This window comes from Pipistrellus kuhlii, unplaced genomic scaffold, assembly GCF_014108245.1.
Source record: "Pipistrellus kuhlii isolate mPipKuh1 unplaced genomic scaffold, mPipKuh1.p scaffold_m20_p_18, whole genome shotgun sequence".
Taxonomy (NCBI): domain Eukaryota; kingdom Metazoa; phylum Chordata; class Mammalia; order Chiroptera; family Vespertilionidae; genus Pipistrellus; species Pipistrellus kuhlii.
Window position 1 is genome coordinate 20,180,818 of NW_023425493.1, and position 27,657 is coordinate 20,208,474.

Sequence of the window (27,657 nt, forward strand, 5' to 3'; positions counted from 1 at the left end):
TGCAAAGTGAATGCAAATCTTGCACACTGTTACCTCCAACACACATTTAACCTTAAATCCCAGGTACCTTGGGACAATGACTTGCCCTAAATATGGGTTCCTTAATTTTGCCAGTTGATGTGTGTGTGTGTGTGCATGTGTGTAAAGGGGCTGTGGTGCCTTCAGTTTTGTCAGCTGCTTAGAGAAGGGTGAAGTGGTGGGTCTCCTCCTCTGTCGCCCAGCAATGGATTTTCCTCATCTGGTGTGGACCCTGCCTACACAGACCTAGCCCAACTCTTGCCTCTCTTCCCTGCGGATGGGAAGGGTTGAGTGCCTCCTTCAGATCAATAAGCTCTTCTGATATCTCAGGCCTCTTTTATGCAGGTGTTTGCCTAGCAGGTCTTAGGATATGGGACTAAGGGTAAGAGTGTAGATGGGGAGAGGAAGTCTCCCAAATCCTGGCCACTTCCCACTTGCCTCTCCCTGGGGCACCTGTTTTCTCTTCTCAGACCTGCTGTTATGCCCATTACTTGCATTTAGGAAGTGAGTGAAATCTCGTGGCTTCTTGCAACTAACTCCTGAGACTTGGTCAGTGCGTATTTTCATGGACAACATCCTAGAGAGGACAACATTCCTCCCCAAATATTTCAAGTCACCCATCTGGTCTCCTAGCTCTCAGACAACACAGAGATAATAGAGGGGTGCATGTGGGCTAGGGGAGAGAAGGAGCAGAATTCTGAGATGGTCCTCTGTGACCAGCATGCTGATGGAGCCTGTGCCGGCTTCTGTTTAATCATATGCATCCTTCCTTGTTCCTCCCTGCACGTTAAGTTGGATGGCGACACCAGACTGCCACTGCCTTGTGATATCCCACCCACACTGGCTTTTATCCCATAGACTATTTTTGACTGTGAACACAGAGCATTTGAATGCCTTTGAAATAAAATGAATGAATAAATAAACAAATAGTCACTCATGGTCTCTTTAAGCTCTCCCTTCAAATGCTGATTGATTCTTTTATTCCTTTTAGCCCTTGTTATGAGAATAAAAACACACACCACCAAATCTTCCCTGTCTCCCCAGGGTTAAACCCATTAGCTGAGGGTGTGAGGAGGAGTGTGGAGGATACATCTGGGCCAGTCTCCCTCATCCCTCTTCTCTTCTCCCTGGCTCCTGGTTCCAGAATTTCTGTTTCCATCATACAGAAGCCAGAAAAGGGGAGTTGTCCTCCCTCCTTGTCCTGGGTAGCATTCTGCTAGGCACAGAGAGACCCCATTTCTACCCCTGCGCATGCGCAAACTGAGGGATGGAGGTTTGGGGAGACCAGAAGGTCTCTTCAATTAAAATGCTTCCAATTATATCTGACTTAAGATAGGGGACACCCAGCTTCAGATCTGAAGGAAACTGGAACACGCTTTCGTATGACTTGATAAAAACCACTTCTCACAGCTGGTGAGTGGGTGCCATGATCAGTTCTCCAACTGTCTGGACATGTGAGCAGGAATGGGCCTCGCCGCCTCCCTCAGATTCAGGCAGCTCATCCACAGTGTGGTAATCAGTTATCCTTTCTGCGGAGGCTAAGAGGGAAGCTTATTAGCTATGGATGCCAGGTCCTCCCAGGGTCAGTGGTCACCATGTCCTAACCTCCTGGTGGTGTCTGTTCTTGCAGATTCACCTACACTCTGGGCGAGGGCATGTGGCTGCCGCTCAGCAAGAGCTTTGTGATCCCACCAGCCGAACTGGCCATCAACCCATCAGCAAAGTGTAAGACGGACATGACAGTAATGGAAGATGCAGTGGAGGTCAGGTGAGTCCGGCCTCCAGGTGCTGAGGCCCATTCTTGACTGGAGAGACTGAGGGAGAAACTACCCGAAGATCCAGGACTATGTGAAAGGAATCCTAACAAGCTGTAAAGAGAACTTGGCAGCTGCCTTCACATTCCCTCTATACAGTGCCAGGATCTCCTCTGTCTGGGTCAGCATTGCACACCCCAAGCCTCAGGCACAGGGAGAAGACATAAAAGTAGAATTTGTATGCACTTCTCAGGTCCCCTAAGGACCAACAGGGGATAACATGTTAATTTCCTAGCTCCAAATGAGACCTTCTTTGACCAGGCCTTTCAGGGTTGGCTTGGCTCCCAAATATGGAGAATGTCAGTAATTTATTAGCTCAAGGCTCAGAGTATGGTTGACCCCAAATTTTTATGAGAGAACAAGACTTGACCTGGCTGACCAGGTAGGACCATGGGTTGTGATTCTACTTGTTGCGCCTGGAGTCCTTTTGATGCCTCCCATGTCCCTGTGTTCTCCCCACAGAGAGGAGCTGATGACCTCGTCCTCCTTCGACAGCCTAGAGGTGCTCCTTGACTCCTTCGGGCCAGTGCGGGACTGCAGCAAGGACAATGGGGGCTGCAGTAAGAACTTCCGTTGCATCTCAGATCGCAAGTTGGACTCTACTGGTTGTGTGGTAGGTCTCCCCTTTCAAGATTGTAATTGGGATGGGGGCACAGTATAAGACACAATGAAAATACACTGTGATTAAAAGAGAGGGTGGAGAATGCTCCTTCCTCATTGTAGCTGCCATCTAGTCTGAACTATGAATCTCCTCCTGACAGAGATGTAACGCTAATCACCAGTCAGTAAGTCAAGGAGTATTTATTGAACACCAATAGGTGACCTGTAGCTATAAAAGGGAAATCTCCTGAATTATATACCATGATCCTTTCTTTTCAGTTTTGCAGTCTAGTTGGTGAGGAATAACCCCAAACAACTTGAGAACTAGTTAACTGCTTAATGGTATGATATGGACTCTAATAGGAAATAGACCTTATTTACTCTAATAGGAAATTCTAGGGGAGAAAAATAACTGCCTAGACTCAAATCACACTGATAGAGAATTTTAGGGAAAATCTACCTAGATAAAATATGCCAAGAATGATACAGAAGAAATAAAAATGTGTCCCTTTTGAGACCATGGCAATGAACTCCTACTTTGGGAAAGGTGGTTTTTTACTTTATCACCTTTATAGACTTTGTGTACCTATAAAATATGTGGTGCTATGAACTAGGAAGACTATTTGGACTACAGTGGACTGGGGTATCTCCCATGCCATGGATGTGAAGACTGATTGAACCACACAGGCAAATGGAGGTGGGCAGAGTGAGCCATCAGCTACTATTGCTTTTATATTGTCATTTTCATGCCCATCAGCACTACTGTCTGTTTCCAGCACTTTCTTCTTTTTAAAGCAGAATGATGCAGTTTTCTCAGAGAGAAGGAGGGGTGGAGAAAGAAGGCAGGAAAGCCAGGCATGAAGTGGGCATGAAGGAGAGGGAAGATGTTTCATTGAGACATGTAGCTCTGTGGTGTTTCCATGGCAGGGCCAGGGCTTTCATCTCTGGGGAGGATGTGGTGCCTCATCTTACTTCCAAGTCTGACAGTTGTGCTCTTGTCAAGGGACCCAGATCAGGAGCAAGCTATGAGGATGCTGGACTGATCAACCATTCTCCATCAAAGATGGGTGTGTACCTGGAATCCAGGGGGGGCTCTCTTCAGCCTGGGGCCTCCCAGGCTTTCACAGATTAGGCAGCTGGTGACAGGAGCCTGACTTATCTAAGGAGGGAGAGATAACGAAGAAAGGAAAAGGGAAAGAAAGAAAGCTAAGGGGCAGGTAGGTGGAGAACTTGGCAGATTCATCAAAGAGAGGGGAAAGTTAAGCAATCAGAGATTGGACTATCAGGAAAAGTACAAAGGAAAATGCTCTTTGGGCCAAATCTTCTGAAGGCAGCCAGGGGGTCAGTCCCTGTCCCTCTCCCTGTGGTTGGTCCAATTTCCGCTATCTAGGCAGTGAGCTTCCCAACTGGGTCCCTCAGGATATAATTTCACTATAATGGAGTCCCAGCTGAGACACTTTTAAAAAAAATTATTTTTTACTATTCAGCCTGCATGTCTTCGTCATGCAGATTTTAACGTATCATTTTACATTATTCTCTTGGGTCACTCTAAGTACTAAAACACTGTTTGTGCCCCATATGAGTTTGTGCATGCTCACGCACTCACACACATGCACGTGGATAAACTCCATCCCTTCCCACTGCTCTGCCCCTTTGCTGAGCCCCTAAGGATTTGCCCGTCAAAAGCCTTCTGTAGGTGATCCTAGACCCTTTACTTGGCATGGAGCTGTGCTGATATATCCTTGTATTTTAACACTAGTCTGTGAGACAGAGCTAGCAGGAATAGTTCTGATGAATATGCATTTGCAATAACAATTGGAGCCACTGCAGAAAGTCACCCAATTATGCCAAGGCTTGGTATTAGCATAATACTTTGAAGTCACTGGTCCACGTGGCTCTCAGAGGGAGGCGAGGCCAAACCAACTGGCAGGTCTTTCAATTGAATGTTTTCCATTGGTTCTACAGCACATGATTCCAGATGCAGGTGGATTGGTGAGTTGAAAGCTGATGTGCTGCATCCTGGTTCTTGTACCCCTGCTGAGAAGTAGATTAGGAACTTGACTTTGAGCTGCCCTGACTCTCCTGGGCATCCACACCTTCCTCAAGTCCTGCTGTGTAGCAGAGCAATCCCTTGTCCTCTGGAGGTGGAACAGGGACAAAGCCATCAGCTTACCAACTGCCTCTCACAGAAACCCTGACATTCTGTTCTCTGGGCACTGAGCTCAAAGGCTGCTCAAGAAAAGCATGTTTTATAAAAAGAGAAAGAAAGGATGAACTCAGAATACACTGACCCTTCAGGAACCTGGGAAAGGAGCAGAGATGTGGGAAGAGACAGTATGTACCTCCTATCCTCCTGTTGAATGCAATGCAGACAGTTGGGGCTGGTTCACCTCAGCTGCCAACATGTTTCTCAGTTCTGCATGGGCTCCCACAGGTTAATTGCTACCCAGTTAATTGTTTATATGATCTCTGAGGACAGAAAACAGATCCCCGTGAAAGGCACAGGCCTATAAAAGCCACAGCTCTGTTCCAAACCAGAACATTCTCCAAAAGTAAAGCTTGCTGACCCTTTGGAAGGGTTCCCAGAGCAGAGGTCAGCCACCCACTGCTGATAACTGGGTCCTTCCTAAGAGGCACCAGAGCATCCATTCTCTGTGGACCCATTGGGGTTCTGCAAAGTTACTGTATTAGTGTCCTGTTGCTGCTGCAACAAATTACTGCAAGTTTAGTGGCATAAAACAGCACCCATCTATATCTTCCAGCTCTGTAGGTGTGAATCCAACATGGGTCTCACTGGGCTAGATTCAAGAAGCCAGAGGGCCCCCCCGCCCCGTTCCTTTTGGGAGGCTTTAGGGGGCAAACCATTGCCTTGCCTTTTGTAGTTCTGGAGGCCACCAACCTCTTTTTGGCTAATGGTCCCTTTCATCCTGAGAGCTATCCCATTGCATTTTTCCAGCCACTCTTCTGCAGTCTCCTCTCTCTTCTTCTGTGCCCCTTTCCACTTTTAAGGACTCTTGTGATTACATCAGGCTTACCTGGGTAATCCAGTATAATCTCCCATCTCAAAAGCCTTAACTTGAACTGTAAAACCCCTTTTGTCAAATATAAGGTGGCACGTTTACAGGTTTGGAAATTATGTTGCAGACATCCTTGGGGGACACCACTCAGAGATGGTAGTTTGGATTGGAGCAGACTCGGTAGGCAGGACTGTAGTCTAGTCATTCCTGACTATGACCAAGGCATTTTTATTCATAGCAAGCCCAGCTATTAAAATTAATATAAAATTTTGCTTGAAACTTTGGATCCCTGACCAGGTAGCTCAGTTGGTTAGAGTATCATCTCCATCCACCAAGATTATGGGTTTGATCTCCAGTCAGGACACATACAAAAATCAACCAATGAATGCATAGATAAGTAAAACAACAAACTAGTGTCTGTCTCTGTCTCTCTGTCTGTCTCTCTAAAATCAATAAAATAAAAAAAGTTTGGAAATGCTTTCCAATGTGAAAATATAGTGAAAAGCCCACTCTGTACTGCTCCTTCCTCATCTTCACATTCACCCTGAAAGTGGCCCTCAAATGCCTTTGCTTTGAGACATGTCTGCATGTGCTTAAAAGTTATTTTTCCCTCTTGGAAGGCAAGAGGTCGGCTGTCCAGCTTTCTCGTGTTGGACACATGACCTTCGCTGCCACATCATTAAGATCTAATGAGCTTTGAATTACACAGTGATCCTGTTGCCCTTCTGTCCACATGCTGTCCACAGTGGTTTTCCACCAAATGTGTCATTTCACCTCTCCTAGAACACAGATGTGCAGAGCTCATTACAGATGACCCTACCTCTTCCTCTCTGTAGGACAGGAAGCAGAAGAGTGTGAGTCAGAGACTTTCAGCAATTCAGGGGCGGGAAGCTGAAACTCACATTTAATTCCTTCCAACTTTTACCCTTGGGAGAAGTCCTACAAGTCTTAGACTCGTGGTCGGCAAACTGTAGCTCTGGAGCCACATACAGCTCTTGGGCCCCTTGAGTGTGGCTGTTCCACAAAATACCACGGCCTGGCGAGTCTATTTTGAAGAAGTGATGTTAGAAGAAGTTTAAGTTTAAAAAATTTGGCTCTCAAAGGAAATTTCAATTGTTGTACTGTTGATATTTGGCTCTGTTGACTAATGAGTTTGCCGACCACTGCCTTAGGCTTCCAAGTCAGACTCATGAAAAATTCGGGAAATTGCCATTTATAAAAGGAATAAAAGTGCCATGTAGGAAAAGAGAACCTGTTTCGAGTAGGAATTATAGTTGTATATTTTCTGAGTCCCCCAGCTAAGGCAAGGCCGGCTCAGATACAGAAAGGGGTTCCTCTTCTCCCAGGGCCCCCAACATGCTCCAGCATCCATCACTCATGCTCTTTGTCCATAACACCCAGCTCATACTCTGCATCAGGTGCTCATGTCTCAGGCTTGGCGACATTTGACTAGACTGTAGTGATTAATCAACTCCAAAACCACTGGTAGGAAAAGAAGGAAAAGAGAGGGAAGAAAAGCAGTTGAATGGAGAAAATAATTTTAAACTCATTAGCAAATTATGCCTCAGACCAGTAATAAGTCAAAAAGCCGTGAGCATCTCATGAAAGATGATTAACCTTGTATGTTTTAGGGGTCACTGAAATTGCAGTTCATTTATTAGACCTTCTTGATGGGGGAGGGCTGTTGCCATAATAGAGAGAATTTTCTTGTGGTGCCTGTGGTTTATAAAGGCTCTGGGACTGCTCAATGTAACCTGTGCAGTGAGAGTTAGTGTGACCTTGGGGCTCCCTCCTGAGCAAACAGTCCTCTTTCAAGGAATAAATGGAGGGCTTGTCCACACGCCAGGGAAGAGAATGGCCAGCGCTCGCAAAGAGGAAAGACAGCTCCTCCCTTGCAGAGGCAGGATTTCTCTCCTGGCGGCTGGCCTCTGCTCAGACACTTCTAGGAAGAGGGCATTGTGTAGAGCGTGCACTATCTTTGTATTTATATATAGATTTTGAGGAACCCAAACTGCACGTGAATACAATAGCACAAGGCACATTTAGGTAAAAACAAATTTACACCATGAGAAAATTGAATGATTAGCCTCCTTGAGAAGTGAGGGCTCTGATTCAGCAAGAGTTGAAAATAAAAATTTATCTTTGGTTTCTGCTTTTTTTTTTTTTTTTTTTCTTTTTCCTTTCTGGGAATAATTTCAAAAATGTTTTACTCTCAACTGCAGCCCAAGTAAGTTACACTGAAGTAAAGATAATTGCATCTTTTTCAGGGATTGAGGATCTTGCCTTGTCTTCAAGGTCGTGCTCTGGGCAGTTTGCAGTGTTTGTCCTATAAATATATACACGATAATATGGTGTGTGTGTGTGTGTGTGTGTGTGTGTGTGTGTGTGTGTGTATGTGTGAAGGGGGGAGTGAGAGAGAGAATATGAATATTAGGCTGAAGATACAAATCCACAACTGATTTCAGAATGTACTCCTGGAGTTGCTTAAAACAATCAGATGTACCTACAAGATTGATTTATTTTGTCAACACATTGACTATTTCTTTAGGAGTTCTGGGTAACTCAGGTTTTATCACACTTGGGAAGCTACATGGCAGCTAACTCTTGTCTTCTCTTCAAATCTCCTAAGAAAGTGTAAATACCAGGTGGTCCCACTTGACACACCAATGTCATATAGACAGCAGGCCCACACAAGGTGTGCATGTGCCTGATTTTGGAGTTCTGGAAGAAAGCCTGCTCCAGTTTCATTTGGTGAAATTTTTGTCTGAGATCATGCTTTAGTGGAGCATTCTGGGGAAAGGAGGTTGTTGAGGAGATGGGAGCCCTGGTGATGATTGAGACAGTTAGCTGGTCCAAGGATTGAAAGCATGTGAGGTGGAATGAAGGACTGGCTTTATCTCTATTCTGATGATGTGTGTCAAGCTTTATAGAAAAAAAAAGAAAAAAAAAAGCTCATGGCAACCAGTGCAGCCCATTTAATTCCAATCAAACTTCTCTTTCAAGATCCACATTTGTGCCTGGGCTGCCTCACAGGGTGATGCCAGCTTTCTTCTGGTAGCACATCTGGTTTAACAGCTGGATGGCCAAGGAAGCGGGTGGGTGGGGGGCTAACAAAATGTGGGGTGCAATCCTCAGCTGCCTCATTTGCTTGTTTACCATCATCTGGAGCATCTCGGTTTGCCCAGTATGAGGCAGCCCTTGGAAACTTCCTTAAACACTATCACCTTCCGGCACTCCAGCTGGCTTTGGAGGGGGAGAAGGGATGGACCGGGCTGGGAGCTTGCAAGGCCCACAGGGGGCCGTTTGTTTGGGAAATTGCGGAATCAGTGTCAGCAAACAGCGTGATCTTCAAGTGGGAAGCAGGGAGGAGGGGAGGTGGAATTAGAGGTGCACCTGCCGCAGTCCCACTCCTGGGCCAAGGTACTTGGCAGCCAGGACAAAGAGGCAGACAGGTGACAGGACAGAGAGGAGGTTTTTAATACTGTTTCTCTGAGTTTTGAAAGTTGTTTTTGGTTTTGGAGGAGTGTGCTGGTAGCTGACAGCACAGCCATTAAGAACAGGTCAGATCTAGACAGACTCCAGCTCTGCCCCATACGCACTGCCTTGCTTTGGACAAGTGATCTATACCCTTCCAGCCTATTGGGAAGAATCAGCTGTAATGTGCATGTGCAGGATCTGGTGCACAGACAGGCAGGATGGCAAAGCATAGGCATTGACTTTTAGATGGAATCCAGTGCAGTGAGATATCCCTGCATTAATTGACTGTGTTAGTGCTTTCCACATCTATTAAAATGAGAATAACACATGGCACAATGAGGTGAAGTACCTAAGGCACATAGCATAGCTGGGAGGTTCTAATAAGTGGTGAAGGGTGACTGTTGTGTGAAAGGCTGGCTGGGATGTAAGCCAAAGATAGAGCAACTAAGTCATGGACTACCGGTGGACCTGCCATGACCAGCTGTGTGATTTTTGGGAAGTTAAGCTCTCTGTGCTGTGCTTCTTCATGTGTAAAGTTGGGGATGGTCACCCTGCTTATCTTAAGCAGATGTTCAGTGAGTAAGATGGAGGTGTGTGAGCTGATTATTGCTCACCTTGTCGCCCAGATTCTGGCTGACATGGTTCCTGGCTTCTCTCCTTTGCTGTCCTTCTTAGGGATGATTATTAAGGGCATGGCAACGCAAAAAAGCTCATTGTCCCACATTAGCAGTACCCAGGGCACTGGGATAGATTCAGTCCAAACCCAAGGGAAACACGGGCGCTCAGTCTGTGTGTCTTCCACAGGGGCGTCCTTCCGCAGGACAGGCCATCAGTATGGCCACTCCCCCCAGGAAAGCAGTCAAACCTCCCTCCAAGGTCAAAAGAAGTCCACTTTCTCCTCCTGGCTGGATACCCTGTCTCCTTCCATTCCCCCCAACACTAGTGTCTGATATCAATGTGACAAAATGCTTTAGACACTTTTTAGAAAAGTCCTATTGATACTAAATCCAAACAGCAATATTCCCTTGCCCCAGCTCAAAGGAATCTCTGCTAATGCATTTTACTTCTGGCCCATCACGTCCACGCTTCTGCCAGCCCCAGACCCAGTTGGGAGGCCGGAACACCTCCTCTGTCTTGTTACAGTGCTCCCTTCCAGCCTGTTTGGAGGAATTGACTTTAATGCAAATGTGTGTGGTCTGTGCCCAGAGACAAGAAGCAAGGTGCCAAAAGGTCACTTGCTTTTAAACATAGACCAGCGTAGCAGAGAATTTCTATATTATTTGACAATGTTAATGGTTTCAAGGTGAGTGTTGCAATAGGGGTCACACTCCAGTTAAAATAGTAGCTACATGCCAGTTTCTAGAAAACCCACTCCCTGATTCACCTGCCTGTGTGGATGCTTTCTTGATTGTGCCAGTGCCCTTCCGGACTCAGCCCCATGAAGGATAGTTCTGGCTGCTATGACCGCCACATTGGGGTGGACTGCTCCGACGGCTTCAATGGCGGCTGTGAGCAGCTGTGTCTCCAGCAGGTGGCACCCTTCCAGGACGACCCCACCTTGTACAACATCTTCATGTTCTGTGGGTGAGTTAAGCTTCCCATGAGGCCAACCGGTTTGCTTGGATGGGAGACTTTAGTGCTAAATCCAATTTAAAAAATTTCTGAATAAGCTGGTCACCCGAAACCAGCTGTAGGTTCTGAGAAAAGAACCTGCATGAAAATGAGCCCTTCTTAAAAAAAAAAAAAAAAAAAAAAAGTAAATATATTTTTACTGATTTCTGATAGGAAAGCAGAGGGGGAGAAAGATAGAAACATCAGTGATGAGAGGGAATCATAGATAGGCTGCCTTCTTCATGCCACACTCTGGAGATTAAGCCCAAAGCCAGGTATTTGCTCTGACAGGGAATCAAACCATGACCTCCTGTTTCATGGGATGATGCTCATCCACTGAGCCACACCTGCTGAGCAGGAGGAGCCCTTTTATAATCAGAATTGGGAGGACCCTTAGGGAAAGTTGGGTCACACCCCTGTAGACAAGGAAAGTGGCCACAGTCATTTCCTGCTTACACTGGAATTTTCCAACCGTCTTTTGGGGAACTGTTTATTAGGTGTTTTGTGACAACCTTTCAGTGATCCAAAGCTTGGGAAAGATTGTGTGAAACTAAACTATGAGAGAAGAGGAGGAGCGAGACATAATTAAATTCTATCCCCAAAGTTCCATCATTTTGTGCATTCTCTGTCCCTCAGACAGAGCAATTCCACCATGTAAAGAGCCTTGGCCTGTGGATCAGCTCATTTCTTTTGGGAGGACAGGGCAGGCAGAGCCTCCCCATTTCACAGATGTGAAAACCAAGGCACAGTAAGGGTGAGTGACTCTCTCAGGATTGGGGAATTGGTAACTGGGAAGATTAAGATTAGAATTCAGGCCCTCCTGGTTTTAAATAAATTCTGTAGCTCCTTTAAAATTGCAATTTATACCACTGACTAAAATTATATTTAAAGACATGTTCATGTTATATAAATTTGGCCCATTTTTTTTTAAATTTTCACCTGAAGATAAGTTTATTATTGATGAGAGAGAAAGAGAGAGAGAGAGAGAGAGAGAGAGAGAGAGAGAGAGAGAGAGAGAGAGAAATTGATGGAGAAACATCGATCAGTTGCCTCCCAAATATATTATGACCTGAAATCAAAACCACATCCTAGGTATGTGTCCTGATGGGGAATCAAACCTTCAGCCATTTTGGTGTACAGAATGACACTCAACCAACTGAGCCACTGTGCCAGGGCTTGGCCAATTCTTCCACAACCCTAGTTTGCTTGTCTATCCTGTCCTTTTTCCTTCCTTTTCCCTTTCCCTCTTTCTTCCCTCCCCTTTCCTCTCCCTCCCCACTCTTTTTTTCCCTGTTAGGGAGCTTGCTTCATTTATGCCACTAACCGTGCTGGCTCCTGGCTGCAGAGATGAAAGACGTATAGTTTTTGCCCTCAAGGATCTCACAATCTAATAGGCTTCCAATGAAAATCAATGTTTAAAATATTAATAATAAAGCTATGCTAGATTGTTACTAATAATCATGAAAAGATTATTTTATGGAATAGTAATGTTATTTAATTATATTTCATTTTATGTTATTTCTTTGCAACCAAGCAATTTTCAATTCAGTTACTTATAAAATCCCAGTCTATAAATGGAAGCTTGATCTAAATTTTCATGTCTCTATAATGTTTTTATTATGGTTGACCCACCTCAGTTAATAGAGGTAAGTTCAGCCAAAGTTGTGTAGCTTTATTTATTTCATAAACATACATTTGAGCACCTACTTTGTGCAGAGAACTGAGTTATTAAATATAGGAGATCACAGGATATGAAACCTGATCTCTGCCCTCAAAGGAGTTCCCAGTAGGACATGGTGATGAGCACAGAGGAGAATGGGGGATACCGGGCCCTAATGGAAGGGAATCTGCCAGACGCTCACAGTGGACTGAGGGAACTGGCCAGCTTCAAAATTCTTTTTTTTTTTTTTAAATATATTTTATTGATTTTACACAGAGAGGAATTGAAAGGGATAGAGAGTTAGAAACGTCGATGAGAGAGAAACATTGACCAGCTGCCTCCTGCACACCCCCCACTGGGGATGTGCCCACAACCAATGTATATGCCCTTGACCGGAATCGAACCCGGGACCCTTCAGTCCCCAAGCCCACGCTCTTCCATTGAGCCAAACCGGCTTCAGCTTCAACATTCTTTATAGAAAAACTATGATATGGCTCAAGGATGGAGTCACCTCACTATCTTGTCCCAGACCTAGGCTGGTACCATAGAGTCCTTTGTGGTTCTGGAATCACATCTGTTGCCTGGACTAATATGCTAGGTCCCTAACTGGACTCCTTTCCTGTTTCAATCAGAATTCAGTACGTGTGTGTATGCAGCACTCTCCAAGCCACCATATGTAGCTTAAAAAGAAGTCCTTAGTTTGAGATTCTTATCGAACAATCAAGTCGGAGCTCTAGTCACACTTGTTCACACAAATATATAAATGGTAAATGGGGAGGAAAAGTAGTTCAAGGGCATTCACATGAGCCACATTTGTGCCTCTGCTAGTAATAATGATGGAAACGTTTGAAGAGGACCTGCTATATGCTAACACAACAGAATTTCTTTAGTTTCATTGTTTCAGTCTTAACAACCCAGAGAAGGAGCTGCTGCTTCCCCCCCCCCCCCTTTTTTTTTTTTTTTTGCAGATGGGGAAACAAGCTCAGAGCTTAATAAACTGGCTCAAGGTCACCTGTAAAAGGCAGTGTCATTGCCATTACAATATTGCTTCTAACCACTTAAAACTATGATTATTTGTTCCTCTACATAGAACAGGGTCTTTATCTTATTACAACAGTTACCATAGGTAGTAATAAAAATGTGTTTTAATGCCATGAAAACCCACAAATTCAAAATCTTGTTTACTTCATATTAAATCAATATGCTTTTTCAATGACAGCTTTATCAAAAGAATTCTTACTTGACTAACAAATTATAGTCTTCTCAATATAACTACAAATAAGGTCCAGTTAATGACTTTTGGGTCATTGGCCCATATTTGGCAGCATCAGGATTGCCCTTCCATTAGAGTAACTGGACACGCTTAATGGGGAGGGCGTCAAGGAGGTGCTGCACTCCGTGACCCAGCTGCTATTTAGTCTAATTGGAGGGGGAGTTAATATGGGTAGACCTTGTGTTTGGATACATTCAAACAGAACACAGCCGGAAGATGATCAATCTTCCTAATTTCTTAGTGACTTGTCACAGGACCAGATTTAGAAGGTCATTAATTTCTTAAGTACAGTGTCATTTTTTTTTTCCTTTGCCTACTTACCCTCCAAACAAAGGTAGGGTCTGGCCATATAGATGGTCCCAGAGAAAGGCTCCAAAATATCTTGGATTTTAAATGTGTGAACTCACAAGCTTATCTCTTGAGCTATTTGGGAAATCGGATACTTAGAGGAGGACAGGACAATACTCCAATGCTCTGAAAGCATCTATCTGCAAAGGTAAGATAAGAGGTTCAATGTGATTGCATCTTGGAAGGAGACTTGGTTTACAGGCTTAAGAAATTGAGTTGTGACAAAAATCACATTGGGAGATTCACCATCTCTAGCTACTCAGTACACTCCCAAAGGCAGTTCCTCCCAACCAGTTGAGTTGAGTTGACTGCACAGCTCGTTGATGGACTAACGTCTCCAGTTTTCCACCGTGTCAGGTGCATTGAGGATTACAAGCTGGGCATGGATGGACGCTCTTGCCAACTTGTCTCAGAGACCTGCCCCGAAGGAGGCGACTGCGGGGAAAGCAGGGAGCTGCCCATGAACCAGACGCTCTTTGGGGAGATGTTCTTTGGTTACAACAACCACTCCAAGGAAGTAGCTTCTGGACAAGTGCTGAAAGGAACATTCAGGTGAACCTCAAGTCTGTAGAATTGATTATTCAGGGCTGCTAGATCTTCCTCCTAAGAGCGTTAGTCAGCATCACGTGTTACCTCTTGGAGCAAAATAAATGTGATCCTAAAAGGACAGGTTATGTTCCCTCCCATGGTCTTTTCCAAGTCTGCATTCCTCCTTCCATAGTTCGAGAACTGTGGTTCCTCTGGGTGAACAGTGAAGTGTGAAATAAATTTTTATCTTGCCCAGCAGGCATTGGAAGATTTTCTGAGGAACCCTCCACAAATTGCTCAGGTTCTATTTTCCTTCTGAGTAGAAGAATCGGTGTGTGAGTCAGTCTAGAGTAGCAGTCCTCAGGTATGGAACAAGTATCCTTGAGCATCCCTGAGGTCCTTCCAGGAGATAGAGTCCTATATTTTCCAAATACAGAGACTGGGTTTTCTTTGTATACTTCAACCCAAACAAATATATTTCAGTAAGTTTAATGCAGAAGTGAGAATTCAGCTGTCTTCTAAGTTACACATTGTAAAACTTTGCAAAAAAATGTAAAATAATGCTATTCCTCTTAATATGTTGTATAGCATTTGTTAATACTTAATGGCTTTATTATTGGTATTTTCCAATAAATTAATAAATGCTTTTAAAATTCTTCTATTTCCAATAGGGTTGATAGAGGCAATCCACATAATCAGTAGTACCTTGGGGCCTTCAGTTATTTTTAAGAGTGTAAAGGGGTCCCAGAACAAAATGTTTCAAATCATCGATATAGACTATTTCTAGGAGATTTTGCATTTGACTCCCTTTTCTGTTCCATCTTAGGCTACTTTAATACACCTTCCTCAGAACTCATGCTTTAGGAGGTGATAAGTGTGATGAAACCATTGTGATATGGACGAGCGGTTCATAGCAACCTGATCCTAGACTCACATGAGCAAACCGAGAATAAGTTTCCAAGCCAGTTCTTGGACTCAGTTTTAGACATTAGACTCCACTATATTTCCCTTTTTGCCTGGGGCCTTGCTAACAGGAAGCAGGGAGGTGTCATGCCCATTCTTGTGGTGGCTGAGATCTTCTGTGAAATCTAGAAATGAGACCGCATACACACAGATCTTACGCAGAGGGTATTGGGGGAATAGGGACAGGGATGAAAAGAAAGAATGTCTGGTCTTCCAAGCAAGCCTTTTTATCTGGTTTATTTCTAACCTCCCCAGCCCTCATCCTACGTCTCACTCCTATGTCCCACTCCAGACTTGTACATTAAGTGGGGTTCAGAATGAGGGGAGTTTTTGGTCCAGAATTAATTTTTTCATTGTGGGTTGAGATATGGATTTCGCACTAAGGAGTGGGATTCACCTGCACACTCAGAACAGAATGTCTGCCTCCATTTCCAGGCAAAACAACTTTGCTCGAGGTTTAGACCAGCAGCTGCCAGATGGCCTTGTGGTGGCCACTGTCCCACTGGAGAACCAGTGCCTGGAGGAAATCTCAGAACCCACTCCTGACCCTGACTTTCTGACTGGTAAGTATGCCACCTGCCCTCACTTACCCTGGAGGCACCAGGTGGCTCCCCGGGGTCTCATAAAACGAAGACTCTTGACCTCACTTATTTGGTTTCAAAGCCAGTGATTTCCTTAATACACAATGAAAGCTAAGTTCTAAAACTGAACACTGGTAGGATTGTCAGTAAAATTACCTTTATTATTATATAATCATCTGTAAAATAGTCATAATAATACCTTTCCTGCTAGTCTCACTGGGATGCTTTGAATCAGATGGGATAATAGATGAGAGTTCAGAGTTTTCAGTGGATTAGAGGGTGTGGCCAGGCCATAGCAGAGGCAGAGAGAAGGTGCAGGTTACTGTGGCCTGGATGTCTGTCATTGCCAAGTACTGTGGGCAGTGTGAGAGTAGTCCAACGACCCAGGGTCTGAATCCCAGCTCTGCTACTTTCTACAATAGCTGTGTGACTTCAGACAATGCAGCCTTTTGGGTCACACCTTATCATAAAATGGAGTGACACCCGCCACAATGCTGTGCTGAGCCCAGTGGCATCTTCCCCTGGCTCATATGGAACTAAGGGGGGAAGGGTTGATGGGAAGAGGCAAGAACCTAAAGGGAAGCTTCTCCTTTCTGTGCCTGGACCAAAGAAGACTTTTCAAAGGGTTTCATGGACCAACTAAGGGGCAACTAACCAGGAAGCCAGCGTCATGTTCTGGAAGGCTGGATGTAAGCGCAATTTCTTTACTGGCTTTGTTCATTTCTCCATTACTATTCTTCCTTCCTCATTCTATGACTTTCTTATTTTTTTACATTTTCTGAGGAATGGATTGTGCTGGGGGCAAGCCTCTTCCAGATACTGAGTTATGTTCAACATTTTAATTTAGACCTGGATAGAATTAGAAATAGGTCTGTCTGGGACAGTGTACATAGTGATTAATAGCAAAGGCTCTGGAATCTAACAGCTGGGCTCAACTCTACACTGACTGTGTAATCTTAGACAAGTTACTGACCACCTCTGTCCCTCTTTTACCTGTAAAAATGAATATTTCTTATAGGATTGATATGAGGAATAAATTAATATTTGTAATGTTTATAGAACAATTGCTGATACACAGTGAGATATATATGTTTGTTAAATAAGTAAATAACCATGTGAGAAAGAAAAATATGTACATTCAAACTACCAAATAGTGTTTTACCAATGGGGAGAGGAGAGGGTGCAAGAGAGAAAACAATTAAATATATCTGGACCAAAAATAAATCTCATTGAAATTAGTTTCTCTCTAAAAGACAACTACTCACACACAGAGAGAGAGACCTTAAAATGAAAAAAGTACAGTGCAGCCTCTGGGCTCGACCCTAAAGCCTACATCTCTGATATTAGGGAATCTCGATGTCTTGCTTCCACTTCATTTGCCGAGAAACACTTGCCAGCGTCTGTAAATTACCTGGAAAAGGGGGTGTGATATGCACACACCAATAGGACAGGATCCACACCAGAGAAAAGCGACCTGGCTTCCATTTGAAGACCCACCACAACCTCACAAGTTATAACTTCCTGTGTAGGTGAGACTGTACTTGGGTCGCCAGACTGGGAGGACACAGAGTAGTCCCGGATGCTACCTGAAGCTTTTCGGAAAGGAGTGGGTGGATAAATCTGAGAAACAAAAACATCTTTGGGAAAAAAGGAAAAGATAGGAATTGGTCATCAGCCACAACAGGACCTTCTTTCTCCCCGGGCCCTCGGATCTTGCCTGTTTGGGCATGTTAGAGGCAAAGAGTGCAGGGTATCCAGACAGATCACTCTCAGTTTCCTGGCCTTGAGAGAGTGAAGTCTATGTTCCGAAGGGCTACTTTTGTAGCCTCCTTTGTTTTTAACCTATTTTGATTAAGAAGTGGTGCCATTTAGGCCAAGAACTCTTCTTTGGTGTATAAAGGAATCCATCTTATTTACTTAAAGCCCAGAATAACTATTATATAGAAGAGTCAATTATAGAGATGGTTGACCAGATATCTTTCATATTGACTTTGTAGTGGGGCAACATTTTACTTGTATATTTCCTGAGAGTCACACAGGTAATTTCATATCTTGTCACATTATTGTGCTGATATGGTTCATATTACCCACAAACCTACAAACTTATAAGATTTTAGAGTGAAACGATCTTCAGAATATTCTCTATCAGCATTTCTAAGCATGAAAAAACAGTTCTCCACTCTTTTTAAAAAATATATGTTTTTATTGATTTCAGAGAGGAAGAGAGAGGGAGAGAGAATTAGATAGAAATATCAATGATGAAAATCATTGATTGGCTGCCTCCTACATGCCCACACTGGGGATGGAGCCTGCAACCATGGCGTGTGCCCTGACCAGGAATCGAATCATGACCTCCTGGTTCATAGGTAAACATTTAACCACTGAACTACACTGTCACTACTCCACTCTTAAATAAGTTCTGTCTTCAACTGTTTACAACATGAAAATTGCTGTTTTCATCTTTCAGAATTTCTGGTTTGTAGACATACTAGAAAATATTAACTTGTGTGTTTTATCTTGCTGATTGATTCCTCCTTTATCAAAATAACAGTTAAGGCTGAGCTTTACCAACCTTTTTCATATTAATATAATAATTTGTATGGAAATAAATGAAGACTAACCAGATGAAAACAGGTGAAAGCTGTTTATTTATAGCATGCTTCATGCTATAGTCTGTAGTATGGGAGTCGGCTGCCATCGCTTCACCTTGGAAGAGACAGACGGGCAGGTGGAGGGGAGGAGAACTTTAGAGGGGAGGAAGAGAGACCTGAGGGAGCTGTTGGCAATAAGTGGGCCAGCTACCCAGGAGTATGGCATTCTATGTGAGTATTTAGGGGGGCATATTTGGCATTCTCTGGTTGGACCTAAGTTGGAAGCAAGAAGAAAAAAATGGGAATCTGTCAGTTATTAATCAAGTCCTGGTCATGTTGGGCCAACTTTTACAGGTATTACTGTTTGGAGTCCTCAACTGGTTGTTAGAGATAGTGTTCTGACTTCCTACAGATCTGATGTAGGATAGTAGACTCGCTTCTTGGGCTGATTACTATGGATAATAGGTTGGTTTTCTGAGCTGATTGCAGATTCTGGGTCAGAGTTCTGTTTTTACGTATGGCCTGGCCATCATCTATTTGTATTTTCAGTCTCTTAATTAAGGAAAAGAGAGTGCAGAGGCAGACCAAGGAGGTAGAAGAGGCTGCTGTCCCCACTCATGGGCCTATTGGGCATCACAGTCGCTAAAGCAATATGAAGATCTAGATTTCTGTGCTCTTTAGGAACTTCTTAAAGGTCAGCCAAAGGAAACAGACTTTAGAACTTTGGTGATAATATATCCCCTGACATTTCAAATAAATAATAGAAGAAAGCTTCCCTCCTTTCTTCTTTTCTTCCTCCCTTTTTCCCTCCTTCTCACCCTCCCTTTCTTTCTTCCTTTCTTCCTCTCATGTAAATATATTCTTTTTCTTTTCTTTTTTTTTTCAGGCATAGTTAAGGAAAAAATTAATGTTTATTCTGGAGAAAACATTAGTCGGGGATACTTTGTTTGAAAAAAACGAGTCATTCAGAAATGTATTCCAAATAACAATAAAATAAATTAACTCAAGCCAACTGCAATGCCAAGGGGCACACTGACAAATAACTCTGACTCTGACTCAGCTGAAAAGTGTATCTGCTTTAAAATATCCCTTTCTTTTTAAATAATGGAAGTATTATCTGTAAGTGGGCACAGAACAACATCTGCCGAGCAGCACAGTTATGTAACCGTTTCCCTGGCTGTGCTCTGGCATAAACGCATTAAGTAGAATCGCTGTTTGGCAGTTAAGTAATGCAGCAGTTCGGCTGTCTGGCTCACCCTGGGTGAATGTGGGACACTCATCCCTCTCTACTCTTCTACATTCGTGCTTCCTCTATTTTATAGTTCCTCTGTCGTTCTAGATATTTATAACAAAAGCATCAATTAAGAAATGTCAGATTCACATAATTAGGGATGATGAGTGAGGTGAGGTAGAGGTGACTTTTTGGAAGCCATGTTCCATGCAGTGGTTTATCTTTTCTCAAAGTATTTTAATACCCGAAACATAATTTTGTTCTGATAGCCTACCTATAAAGCAAGTAAGATGAATCACGATCCCACTTTCCAGGTAGGAAAACTGTAAAACTTGAGTTGCCTAGTCCAAAGTCACAGAGCCTGATTGGAATCACAGAATTGAGAAGGAAGGGCTAGGTCATCCCAGCTGAGTGTCTAGCTTTATAGATAAAACAACTGGGAGCCCAAAGATCTCTAGCCAGGTGACCAGAGAGAGGAAGCTCAGGCCCCAGAGTTGCAGTCAGAACCCCCTGGCCCATGGCCAGCGTTAGAACACCCGTCTCCTGATTTCCTGCTCCTCTCCTCTCCCACTAGGAAACAATTCAATTAAAGGGAATATTTTATAATATATTGAAAAATCTTTATTTAGTGAGCTTGCTATTTTTTTATTATTAGACTTTTAAAAATCACAGCAAGCTGATGAACTGACTTAACTAGAGGGTGCACGTTACCTAGAACAGTCCTCCAAAGCATGCCTCTTTAATGCTCCAATAGAACATGATTTTGAGGTATGTGACTGGGTCTTAAACTTGTAAAAGCAGAATTTCATTTATATGATTTGAAAATTAGTATAATGGTTGAAAACCAGAGTAGATAGTAGAATGACTGTTGTCACAAAACTTTGTGCCCTAAAAGAAGAACATTTGAAAGAAAAAATGCTGAAACCCTCTCTGAGTCTTAAGTAACATATCATTGATGGCCTAAGATTAGATTTAAGCAATTGATTCACCAAGTACCTCTTCTGACCTTTTTTCTTTTTATCTTACCAATAATTATTCCCATATGATTCACACAGAAATGGAAATTTGGAAATTGCTCACCTAATTTGATCAGCATTGAAGAGCAGCTAATTAATCCTACCCACTCTTCATCTAGTTTAGGTATTAAATTCGTTGATTATGCCTGAAAGAAGCATGGGTTAAAATGGCAGCATAATTCACTACATATGTATTGCCATTATATTTATACACACACTTACCATCTCCTATCTTCTAAATTTACTTCATATATGTCCATTATATTTGTATACATACACACATATAAATATGCATATGTCCCTCTATATATTTATTTCTAAACTATATACATAGCAAACATTAGGCATATAAATTAAGCTAAAAATTGGTTTTCTAAACTTAGCAAGGTGATTATTTGTTTTTACTACGTATGGCATAATTTGTTGTTTCTGTAATATTTTATAGTAATGGCCAGAATTCAAATAGAGTGCCATTCCATGGTGCTCAAAAAGGAACAGCCCATTATAACATTACTAAGGCTACAAAGATGGGTTTCTTGAGAGTGACCTTGGATGAGTAATTTGGCTTCTTGGAGCCTCGGGTGTCCCACCAATAAAAGGAGGAGTGCACCTTATTTGCCTGGCACATCAATGGCACCCAATAGAGGGCCATCCCTGCCCCTTAACTTAGTTGTGCTGACACTGTCCCTCCTGGTAAAGAAATAAGCATGATCAACTTAAGACTAATTAAAACTTAAATACTGAACACAGATCAATTAAATGGGATGGAAAAATCAATATTATCAGGTATGTAAGCTAAGTCAATTACTGCAACTATTAAAGGCAGTAAAAACCCGGTGTGTTACAGTAAGCCTAGCATTTTATATACATTTATTAAGGGAATATTATAGCAGAATGGTTAACAACCCCATCCCTGTCTCAGACACACCTGGTGGCCTAGGCCCTTATGCAAACACCCTCCCTGAGCCTTAGTCTCCTATGTATAAAATGCAAATAATAATACCTATTGTACAAGAATTAAATGACTTTATAGGTTCAGAGATTTTAGCAAAATGCTGGGCATAGTATCAGGGATCAGTAAATGATATCTGTTGTGACTATGATTCCAGAAATTCTCTCCATCAAATTTTCTCACACTTATTGCCACCCATACTCCCTCCCAGCCCAGCCCAGTAGGTTTGGCACTTGGGAATCCATCACACACATTGAGCCCGTGTTCGCCTCTGCCCCTAGGGATGGTGAACTTCAGCGAGGTGTCTGGCTACCCTGTGCTGCAGCACTGGAAGGTCCGGTCTGTGATGTACCACATCAAACTCAACCAAGCGACCATCTCTCAAGGTGAGCAGAGCAGCATTCTGTCCTTCCCACCTGCTCCGGGTGGGAGTTCCTTCCCCAGGGCACAGCGTTTTAGCCCACTGTTGAAGGTGCATTCTAAGTGAGATAGGTAATCAGTTCATTCGGACTCACCTTTGGGGCAAATGGCTGGAAGCAGACCCTTTTCTAAGGATGATTAGATTGCAAATTTTATCTTGGATCATAGAAGAGATGGAAAGGGCAAGGCAGGGACCACTAAAGATAAACACCTACTTTATCACTTTGTTCCAATTGCAAGGAGCAAACTTAGAGGTTTCATACAATGAAGGAAAGAAGGGAAAGAAGCAAGAAAGAGGGTTGGGGGAAGGAAAAATAGAAAATAGCTTACAATTCCCAAATAGCACGTAAACAAAACAGATAATAGACAAACAGATAGCTAGATGTAGTAAGTTAAGGAATAGTGAATTTGAAACTTAGGACAAATTATTCTAAAACAGAACAGTGAGGTGTCTTGTACAAGTATTCTTCAAATCGTAGTGGTAAATACCTTGAATCAAGTTTTCCTAGCATTTGAACAGTTCTAATTTGTACAATTTGCAAAAGAGAAAATTGTACAATTTGCAAAAGAGAAAATTTCTGTAAATACGGCCTTAATGTAAGTCTGTGTCTTTATTCTGCTTCATCCATGGCCTGGGAGAACATTACTCAACTCTGTCCTCTGAGGGCGCCTAAGGATTGTACCAGACCAGACGTTTATGCTACAGAATCTGGCTTCTCTGTGTTAGATGGAAGGCTAACTAGATTCAGATGGTATTGTTGGCACAGGCGGAGAAGACACGGGAGTGTTGTCTTAGGGTCAGCAATGGGGAGGCAGAGCTTAGGGCCAGCAGGAGAGAGAGAAAGGGTAGAGGCTAGCTGCAGTTATGAAGCGCAGAGAGACATGTGCTCACAAAAGATAAGGCTCTCTGCACACAGAAAGAAATGCATTAAGGGTAGAGAACATCTGCAGAGGACAGAAAGGACTCTGACCTTTTTATTTCTTATTGTGAAAAGTTCTTGGCAAGAAGGGGTTGGGATTGGGATCTTACTGAAGTCCACTGCTGGTGCAGAAAACACCAAGAAAGAACTAAGCCCCTCTTCATTCAAGGAGATTCCGCCTGTATAGGTCCTACCCAACACAGAGACTGTGCATATAGAACAGCCCCTGGCATCTCAGTGACGTGGACTTGGGGTCTCATGCCTGGTCCAGGCACTGCCTTTCACTAATAGGACACAGGTTTGCAGGGCTAGATGAAAAAAAGTGTTGTGGAGAGCTGGCCAGGGTCAGCAGGCATTGGATTAAAAAAAAAATTGCCACAGGTTATTTTCCAGACAAATATAATTCTCTTAAACAGAGAGAGCAAGTCTGAGATAGGCACTCCCACATACAACAGAAGTTCCGTGAAGGGATACCTCACCATACGATGAGAAATGTTCTCTGCTGGTATTTGAGTCTATTTTAGACTATGCTATTTTTTTTCTATTTTTTTCTCCCAAATGCTATTATTTGAACTGGCTAAATTGATTTAATGTCATGACTTATAATTTGGAGGAAAAAACAAACAAACAACCATTGACTTAAGTAGGGGGATAGATTTAGCGATGTTCTGTTTAATTTGTACAATTAACAACATGGCCAACTGGCTTAAAGAGATAGATAATTGTATAGGAAACAAAAGATCTGGTTTAGTTGAATGGAAATTCACCTGAAATCCCAGCCAGCTCTGCAACTCACTCTGGGTCCCACAGGACATCCACAGTTGGGACTAAATGGAACCCAGAAGCCCCCAATGTGAGTTCTCATTCTTACTCTTGGGTGATGTTTCTCCACAGCCCTCAGCAATGCTCTCCACTCCCTTGATGGGGCGACATCCCGTGGGGATTTTGTGGCCTTGTTGGACCAATTTGGCAACCACTACATCCAGGAAGCTATCTATGGCTTTGAGGAGTCCTGCTCTATCTGGTACCCAAACAAGCAGGTCCAGCGGCGACTCTGGCTGGAATATGAAGACATCAGCAAAGGTGAGTGACATGAACATGAACAAATTTTACACCCCAAGTTTTACAGCAATTCCTAGCTGTGTAGGTGCAATAAGAGCAGACTTAAGGGGTGTGTAGGTGAAGGATCAATGTGGGTATTGCCTTGATGCCCTGTTTTCATCCTTAAAATGCCAAGGCTTGGTTGCTAAAACTCTATCTCAGCATGTGGGTATTCAGATGAAACTTTAGATTTAAGATGGTGCCCAAACTGTATGGTCACTGTGTTAGTTATTGTAGAGAGAATCCTTGAAAGGTTTACCAGCTGCTAGCCATGCTTCTGCTACCACAGCAACAGCTGTTCTTATGGAGTAGAGGAAAAGGAGTCGGTTATCTCAGTCTCCCTACCACTTCCTGCACCCCACAGTCCCGACCTTCACTGACTGGCAACCCCTTCCAGCAGCTAAACAGTAATTCCTTCTGTTGCCCTCCCGCCCTGTGTTTATACCCAATTTTCCTACTGATGTGAGCTATGTGGTTTATGTAGCTCCAGATACCAGCCTCACAAATAATTCCTTGTCTATTGTTTGATAGAAAATTACTATTTAGTCGAAGTAAGTATAAGACATTGGTATTTTTCAAGCCTTCTGAATTTGCTTTCTGGTAGAGGAGTGCTGGCTACTTAATGTGGATTCTGGTCAGCCAGGACTGGTTAAGAATCGCTATTCATGAATGTCTTCTGAGCTCACCCTCATGGCATTCTGAGGAGGACAAGCTGTGGATATGTGAGCTGCTAAATGGCTCGTAATGAAATTAGCACAATGGAAATGTAATGATCAAGGGAATAAGGACGAGTAGGCTGCAGTGGGAAAATGGTCCCTCATGGCTGAGATGCTCTTAGTCCTCTGAGCTCCACACAAAGTCTTGTTTTGTCTTGCTTAAGAAGTAGCAGAAGCCTGAGACTGTCTCTGGCTACTTTCTTCCAGAAGACGTAAAAGGCTTGTGTCTAGTCTGGACTTGAGTTGCTGCATGTATTCCCCCTGGCCCCACCGCCTTCCCAAGCCCTGATTTCTCTAAACTCAAAGACACAAGCACAGGGTTCAAACTTCAGCATCTTAAAATTGTTCTGATTCCAATTTGCCAATAAATGAGTGTAATGAAAGCAAATGAACAGCGATTCATCTTTGTTGGGTTAATTTGCATACTTATCATTGGCTGGTGGGCATCACCAGTCAGTTTGCATCTTACTCTTTTATTAGTGTAGATAGATAGATAGATAGATAGATAGATAGATAGATAGATATAGATATAGGTATAGATATAGATATAGGTATAGATATAGATATATAGATATAGATATAGACATAGATATATAGATATATACACGCATATATAGTATTATGTCTGTGTGTGTGTATATATATATATATGTGTATATATATATATATATATAGAGAGAGAGAGAGAGAGAGAGAGAGAGAGAGAGAGAGAGAGATAAATATGTGTACAAAGTCAAAATTATTTTATTTGTGTAGTATTTATAAGAACCAGTTACCTGTTTGCTTCAAGATTAGAGATATGGGGCAGGGAACTATATTTTTTTATTCTAAAAACTTATGTATTGCTTTTACCACAGTAGGCATGTGCTTCTTTTCAATAAAACTCTTTTAATGGAAAATATATTATGAAAAGTTTGTTTTACCTTGAATAAAGGCATATAAAGTTAACTGAAAACAAAGTGCACAGTTGTCCCTACAGAGAGCTGCACTTTGGATAGAAACCTGGGAGGAGGTACAAAACCCTATGACTGTTTCTCATTAATCTTTGAGTCTACATCTCTGAAAAAGTGCCTAAAATATAATTAGCATCCAGTTTTGTTGAAGGAATGAGCCCTTTATTTTGTTCTCATTTCAAGAGAAACCAGTAAAGAACTGTAGATCTGTAGATTAGAGATGTGACTGTAAAAAATTGAACCTTCTTCAAATAAGAACTTCCAAGGGCTACCTTTCAGTCATCCACCTGACATGCTAAGCATAATATATTTTCTTTATTCCAGAGTGGATTTCCTTGGGTCTTTCTTTCTTTGCCAACATCATTTTCATTGTTACCTCAGATCTGATCTTTGCTGTTGCCTGGTCTTGCCACTGCCTTTGTGTGCCTATTATTTGGGTCACTTGGATTGACACTTGGCAATAAGCAAACTCTTCTTGTCAGCTGTACCTTCTAATGCAAAATTCACTGTTCTTTCGTTTTGCTTTGTTTTGTTTTTAGCCAGTTGCTTCTGTTCCGTGGGGAAAGCTAAAGAGAATAGCTTCCTCTTCTTCCCAGATACAAGCTGACAGTTTTTCCCTGAAGTCTACCCTCTAGCTCTGAGAAGTCATAAGTCAGATTAGAGTCAAAGGAAGAAGGATCCCTTCCTCAGGTTGTATTTCTATCTTACAGGATGCCATGTTTTCCATTACCCATCCATGTATTTGGGGGGTAATGGAGCCCAAGACCTTCTCAGTTGGTCTGTTTCCCCCAGATCATGAACAGACTTTGGCCGTGGCTGAACCAAAGACTAGCTGAATCATCAGCCAGCCTTCTGAGTGTGATCCGTGAGCGCTGGCCAGCAGAGAGTATGTCTTGTGTATCTGACGCTGGTGCAGTGTGTAGGCTAACTTGCATAATTGTGGTTCATTGCATAAAAACATGATTAGGTTAAGGATGCAACATCAAAATCTGGTGAAAAGTAATAGCTTAAGTTTCTGTAATGCTTTATGTTTTACGACCCTAGAGTGCAAACCAGCTCTAGCAGCTCTTTTGGCTCTTCTCATGCACATTTACGACAACTAAGTTAGCATTCAAGTAGCAAAGCAATTATGGCACATAGCTATTTCCTTTAAACGATTAATTAATTCAACAAATGTTTGCTGTGGGCCTGCTACGTGCATACCCTATAGTGCTCGGAGCAGGGGTGTGGAGGAAACAGCTGTTCCCCGGCAGTCCCAGGCAGGCAGGCCTGAGGAGGGTGAGGCTGCAAATGAGCCTGGTGACATCATAAACAGAGCCTTCAAAAGGAAACCGAGCTTTCCTAAACACATGTGTGAAGATTTAATTAAAGTCTCATGTTCCCAGGCTTCCAATCAGTAAGTCCAGAGTCACTTGGATCTATAGATTGAGGGAGGAGGTGACTACAAATATTATTGCCAAATCGCTACCATTTTTTGAGCACTTACTTTGAGACAGGCACTTCGCTGAAAATGTTACAAAGCTTTTCTCCCTTAATCCTCAGACATATCTATTTCTAAAATCTCACCCTCCCCATGAGAAAGACCAGGGAATCAAGCCTCAGGGCGCTTGCATATGGTCACAGCACCTTCATCCTAGGAGATACATTATGAATAGCTGCATGCTGTTTTGCCTGCCAATGGCACATGAAAAGATCAGGGGAGGAAGGGTAGTGACCAAATGAAAGTGAGATCAAGACCTAATCGAAGCCAGGCCACTGCTCCAAGGTGAACCCACCAGGACCAGGGCCAGATGTTGGACTTCATAGTGGGCCCCCATTGCCTTTCACCTTGAGTTTTCTGGATTTTTTATTGTTGAGTGATTTTTGT

General features: G+C 42.9%; 1 protein-coding gene across 5 annotated transcripts in view; it reads left to right on the top strand.

Annotated features, from left to right (window-relative positions):
- Positions 1-27,657, top strand: part of ASTN1 (astrotactin 1) — a 253,533-nt gene that overhangs the window by 183,526 nt on the left and 42,350 nt on the right. For 4 of the 5 annotated variants that reach the window (XM_036442542.2, XM_036442544.2, XM_045583191.1 and 1 more), the window contains 7 exons: positions 1,649-1,786; positions 2,295-2,445; positions 10,344-10,510; positions 14,176-14,370; positions 15,745-15,872; positions 21,962-22,066; positions 23,915-24,103. In XM_036442542.2, coding sequence (XP_036298435.1) covers positions 1,649-1,786; positions 2,295-2,445; positions 10,344-10,510; positions 14,176-14,370; positions 15,745-15,872; positions 21,962-22,066; positions 23,915-24,103 — 1,073 coding nt within the window. The remainder of the gene's footprint in view (positions 1-1,648; positions 1,787-2,294; positions 2,446-10,343; positions 10,511-14,175; positions 14,371-15,744; positions 15,873-21,961; positions 22,067-23,914; positions 24,104-27,657) is intronic. The other variant, XM_045583192.1, reaches the window with a different exon arrangement.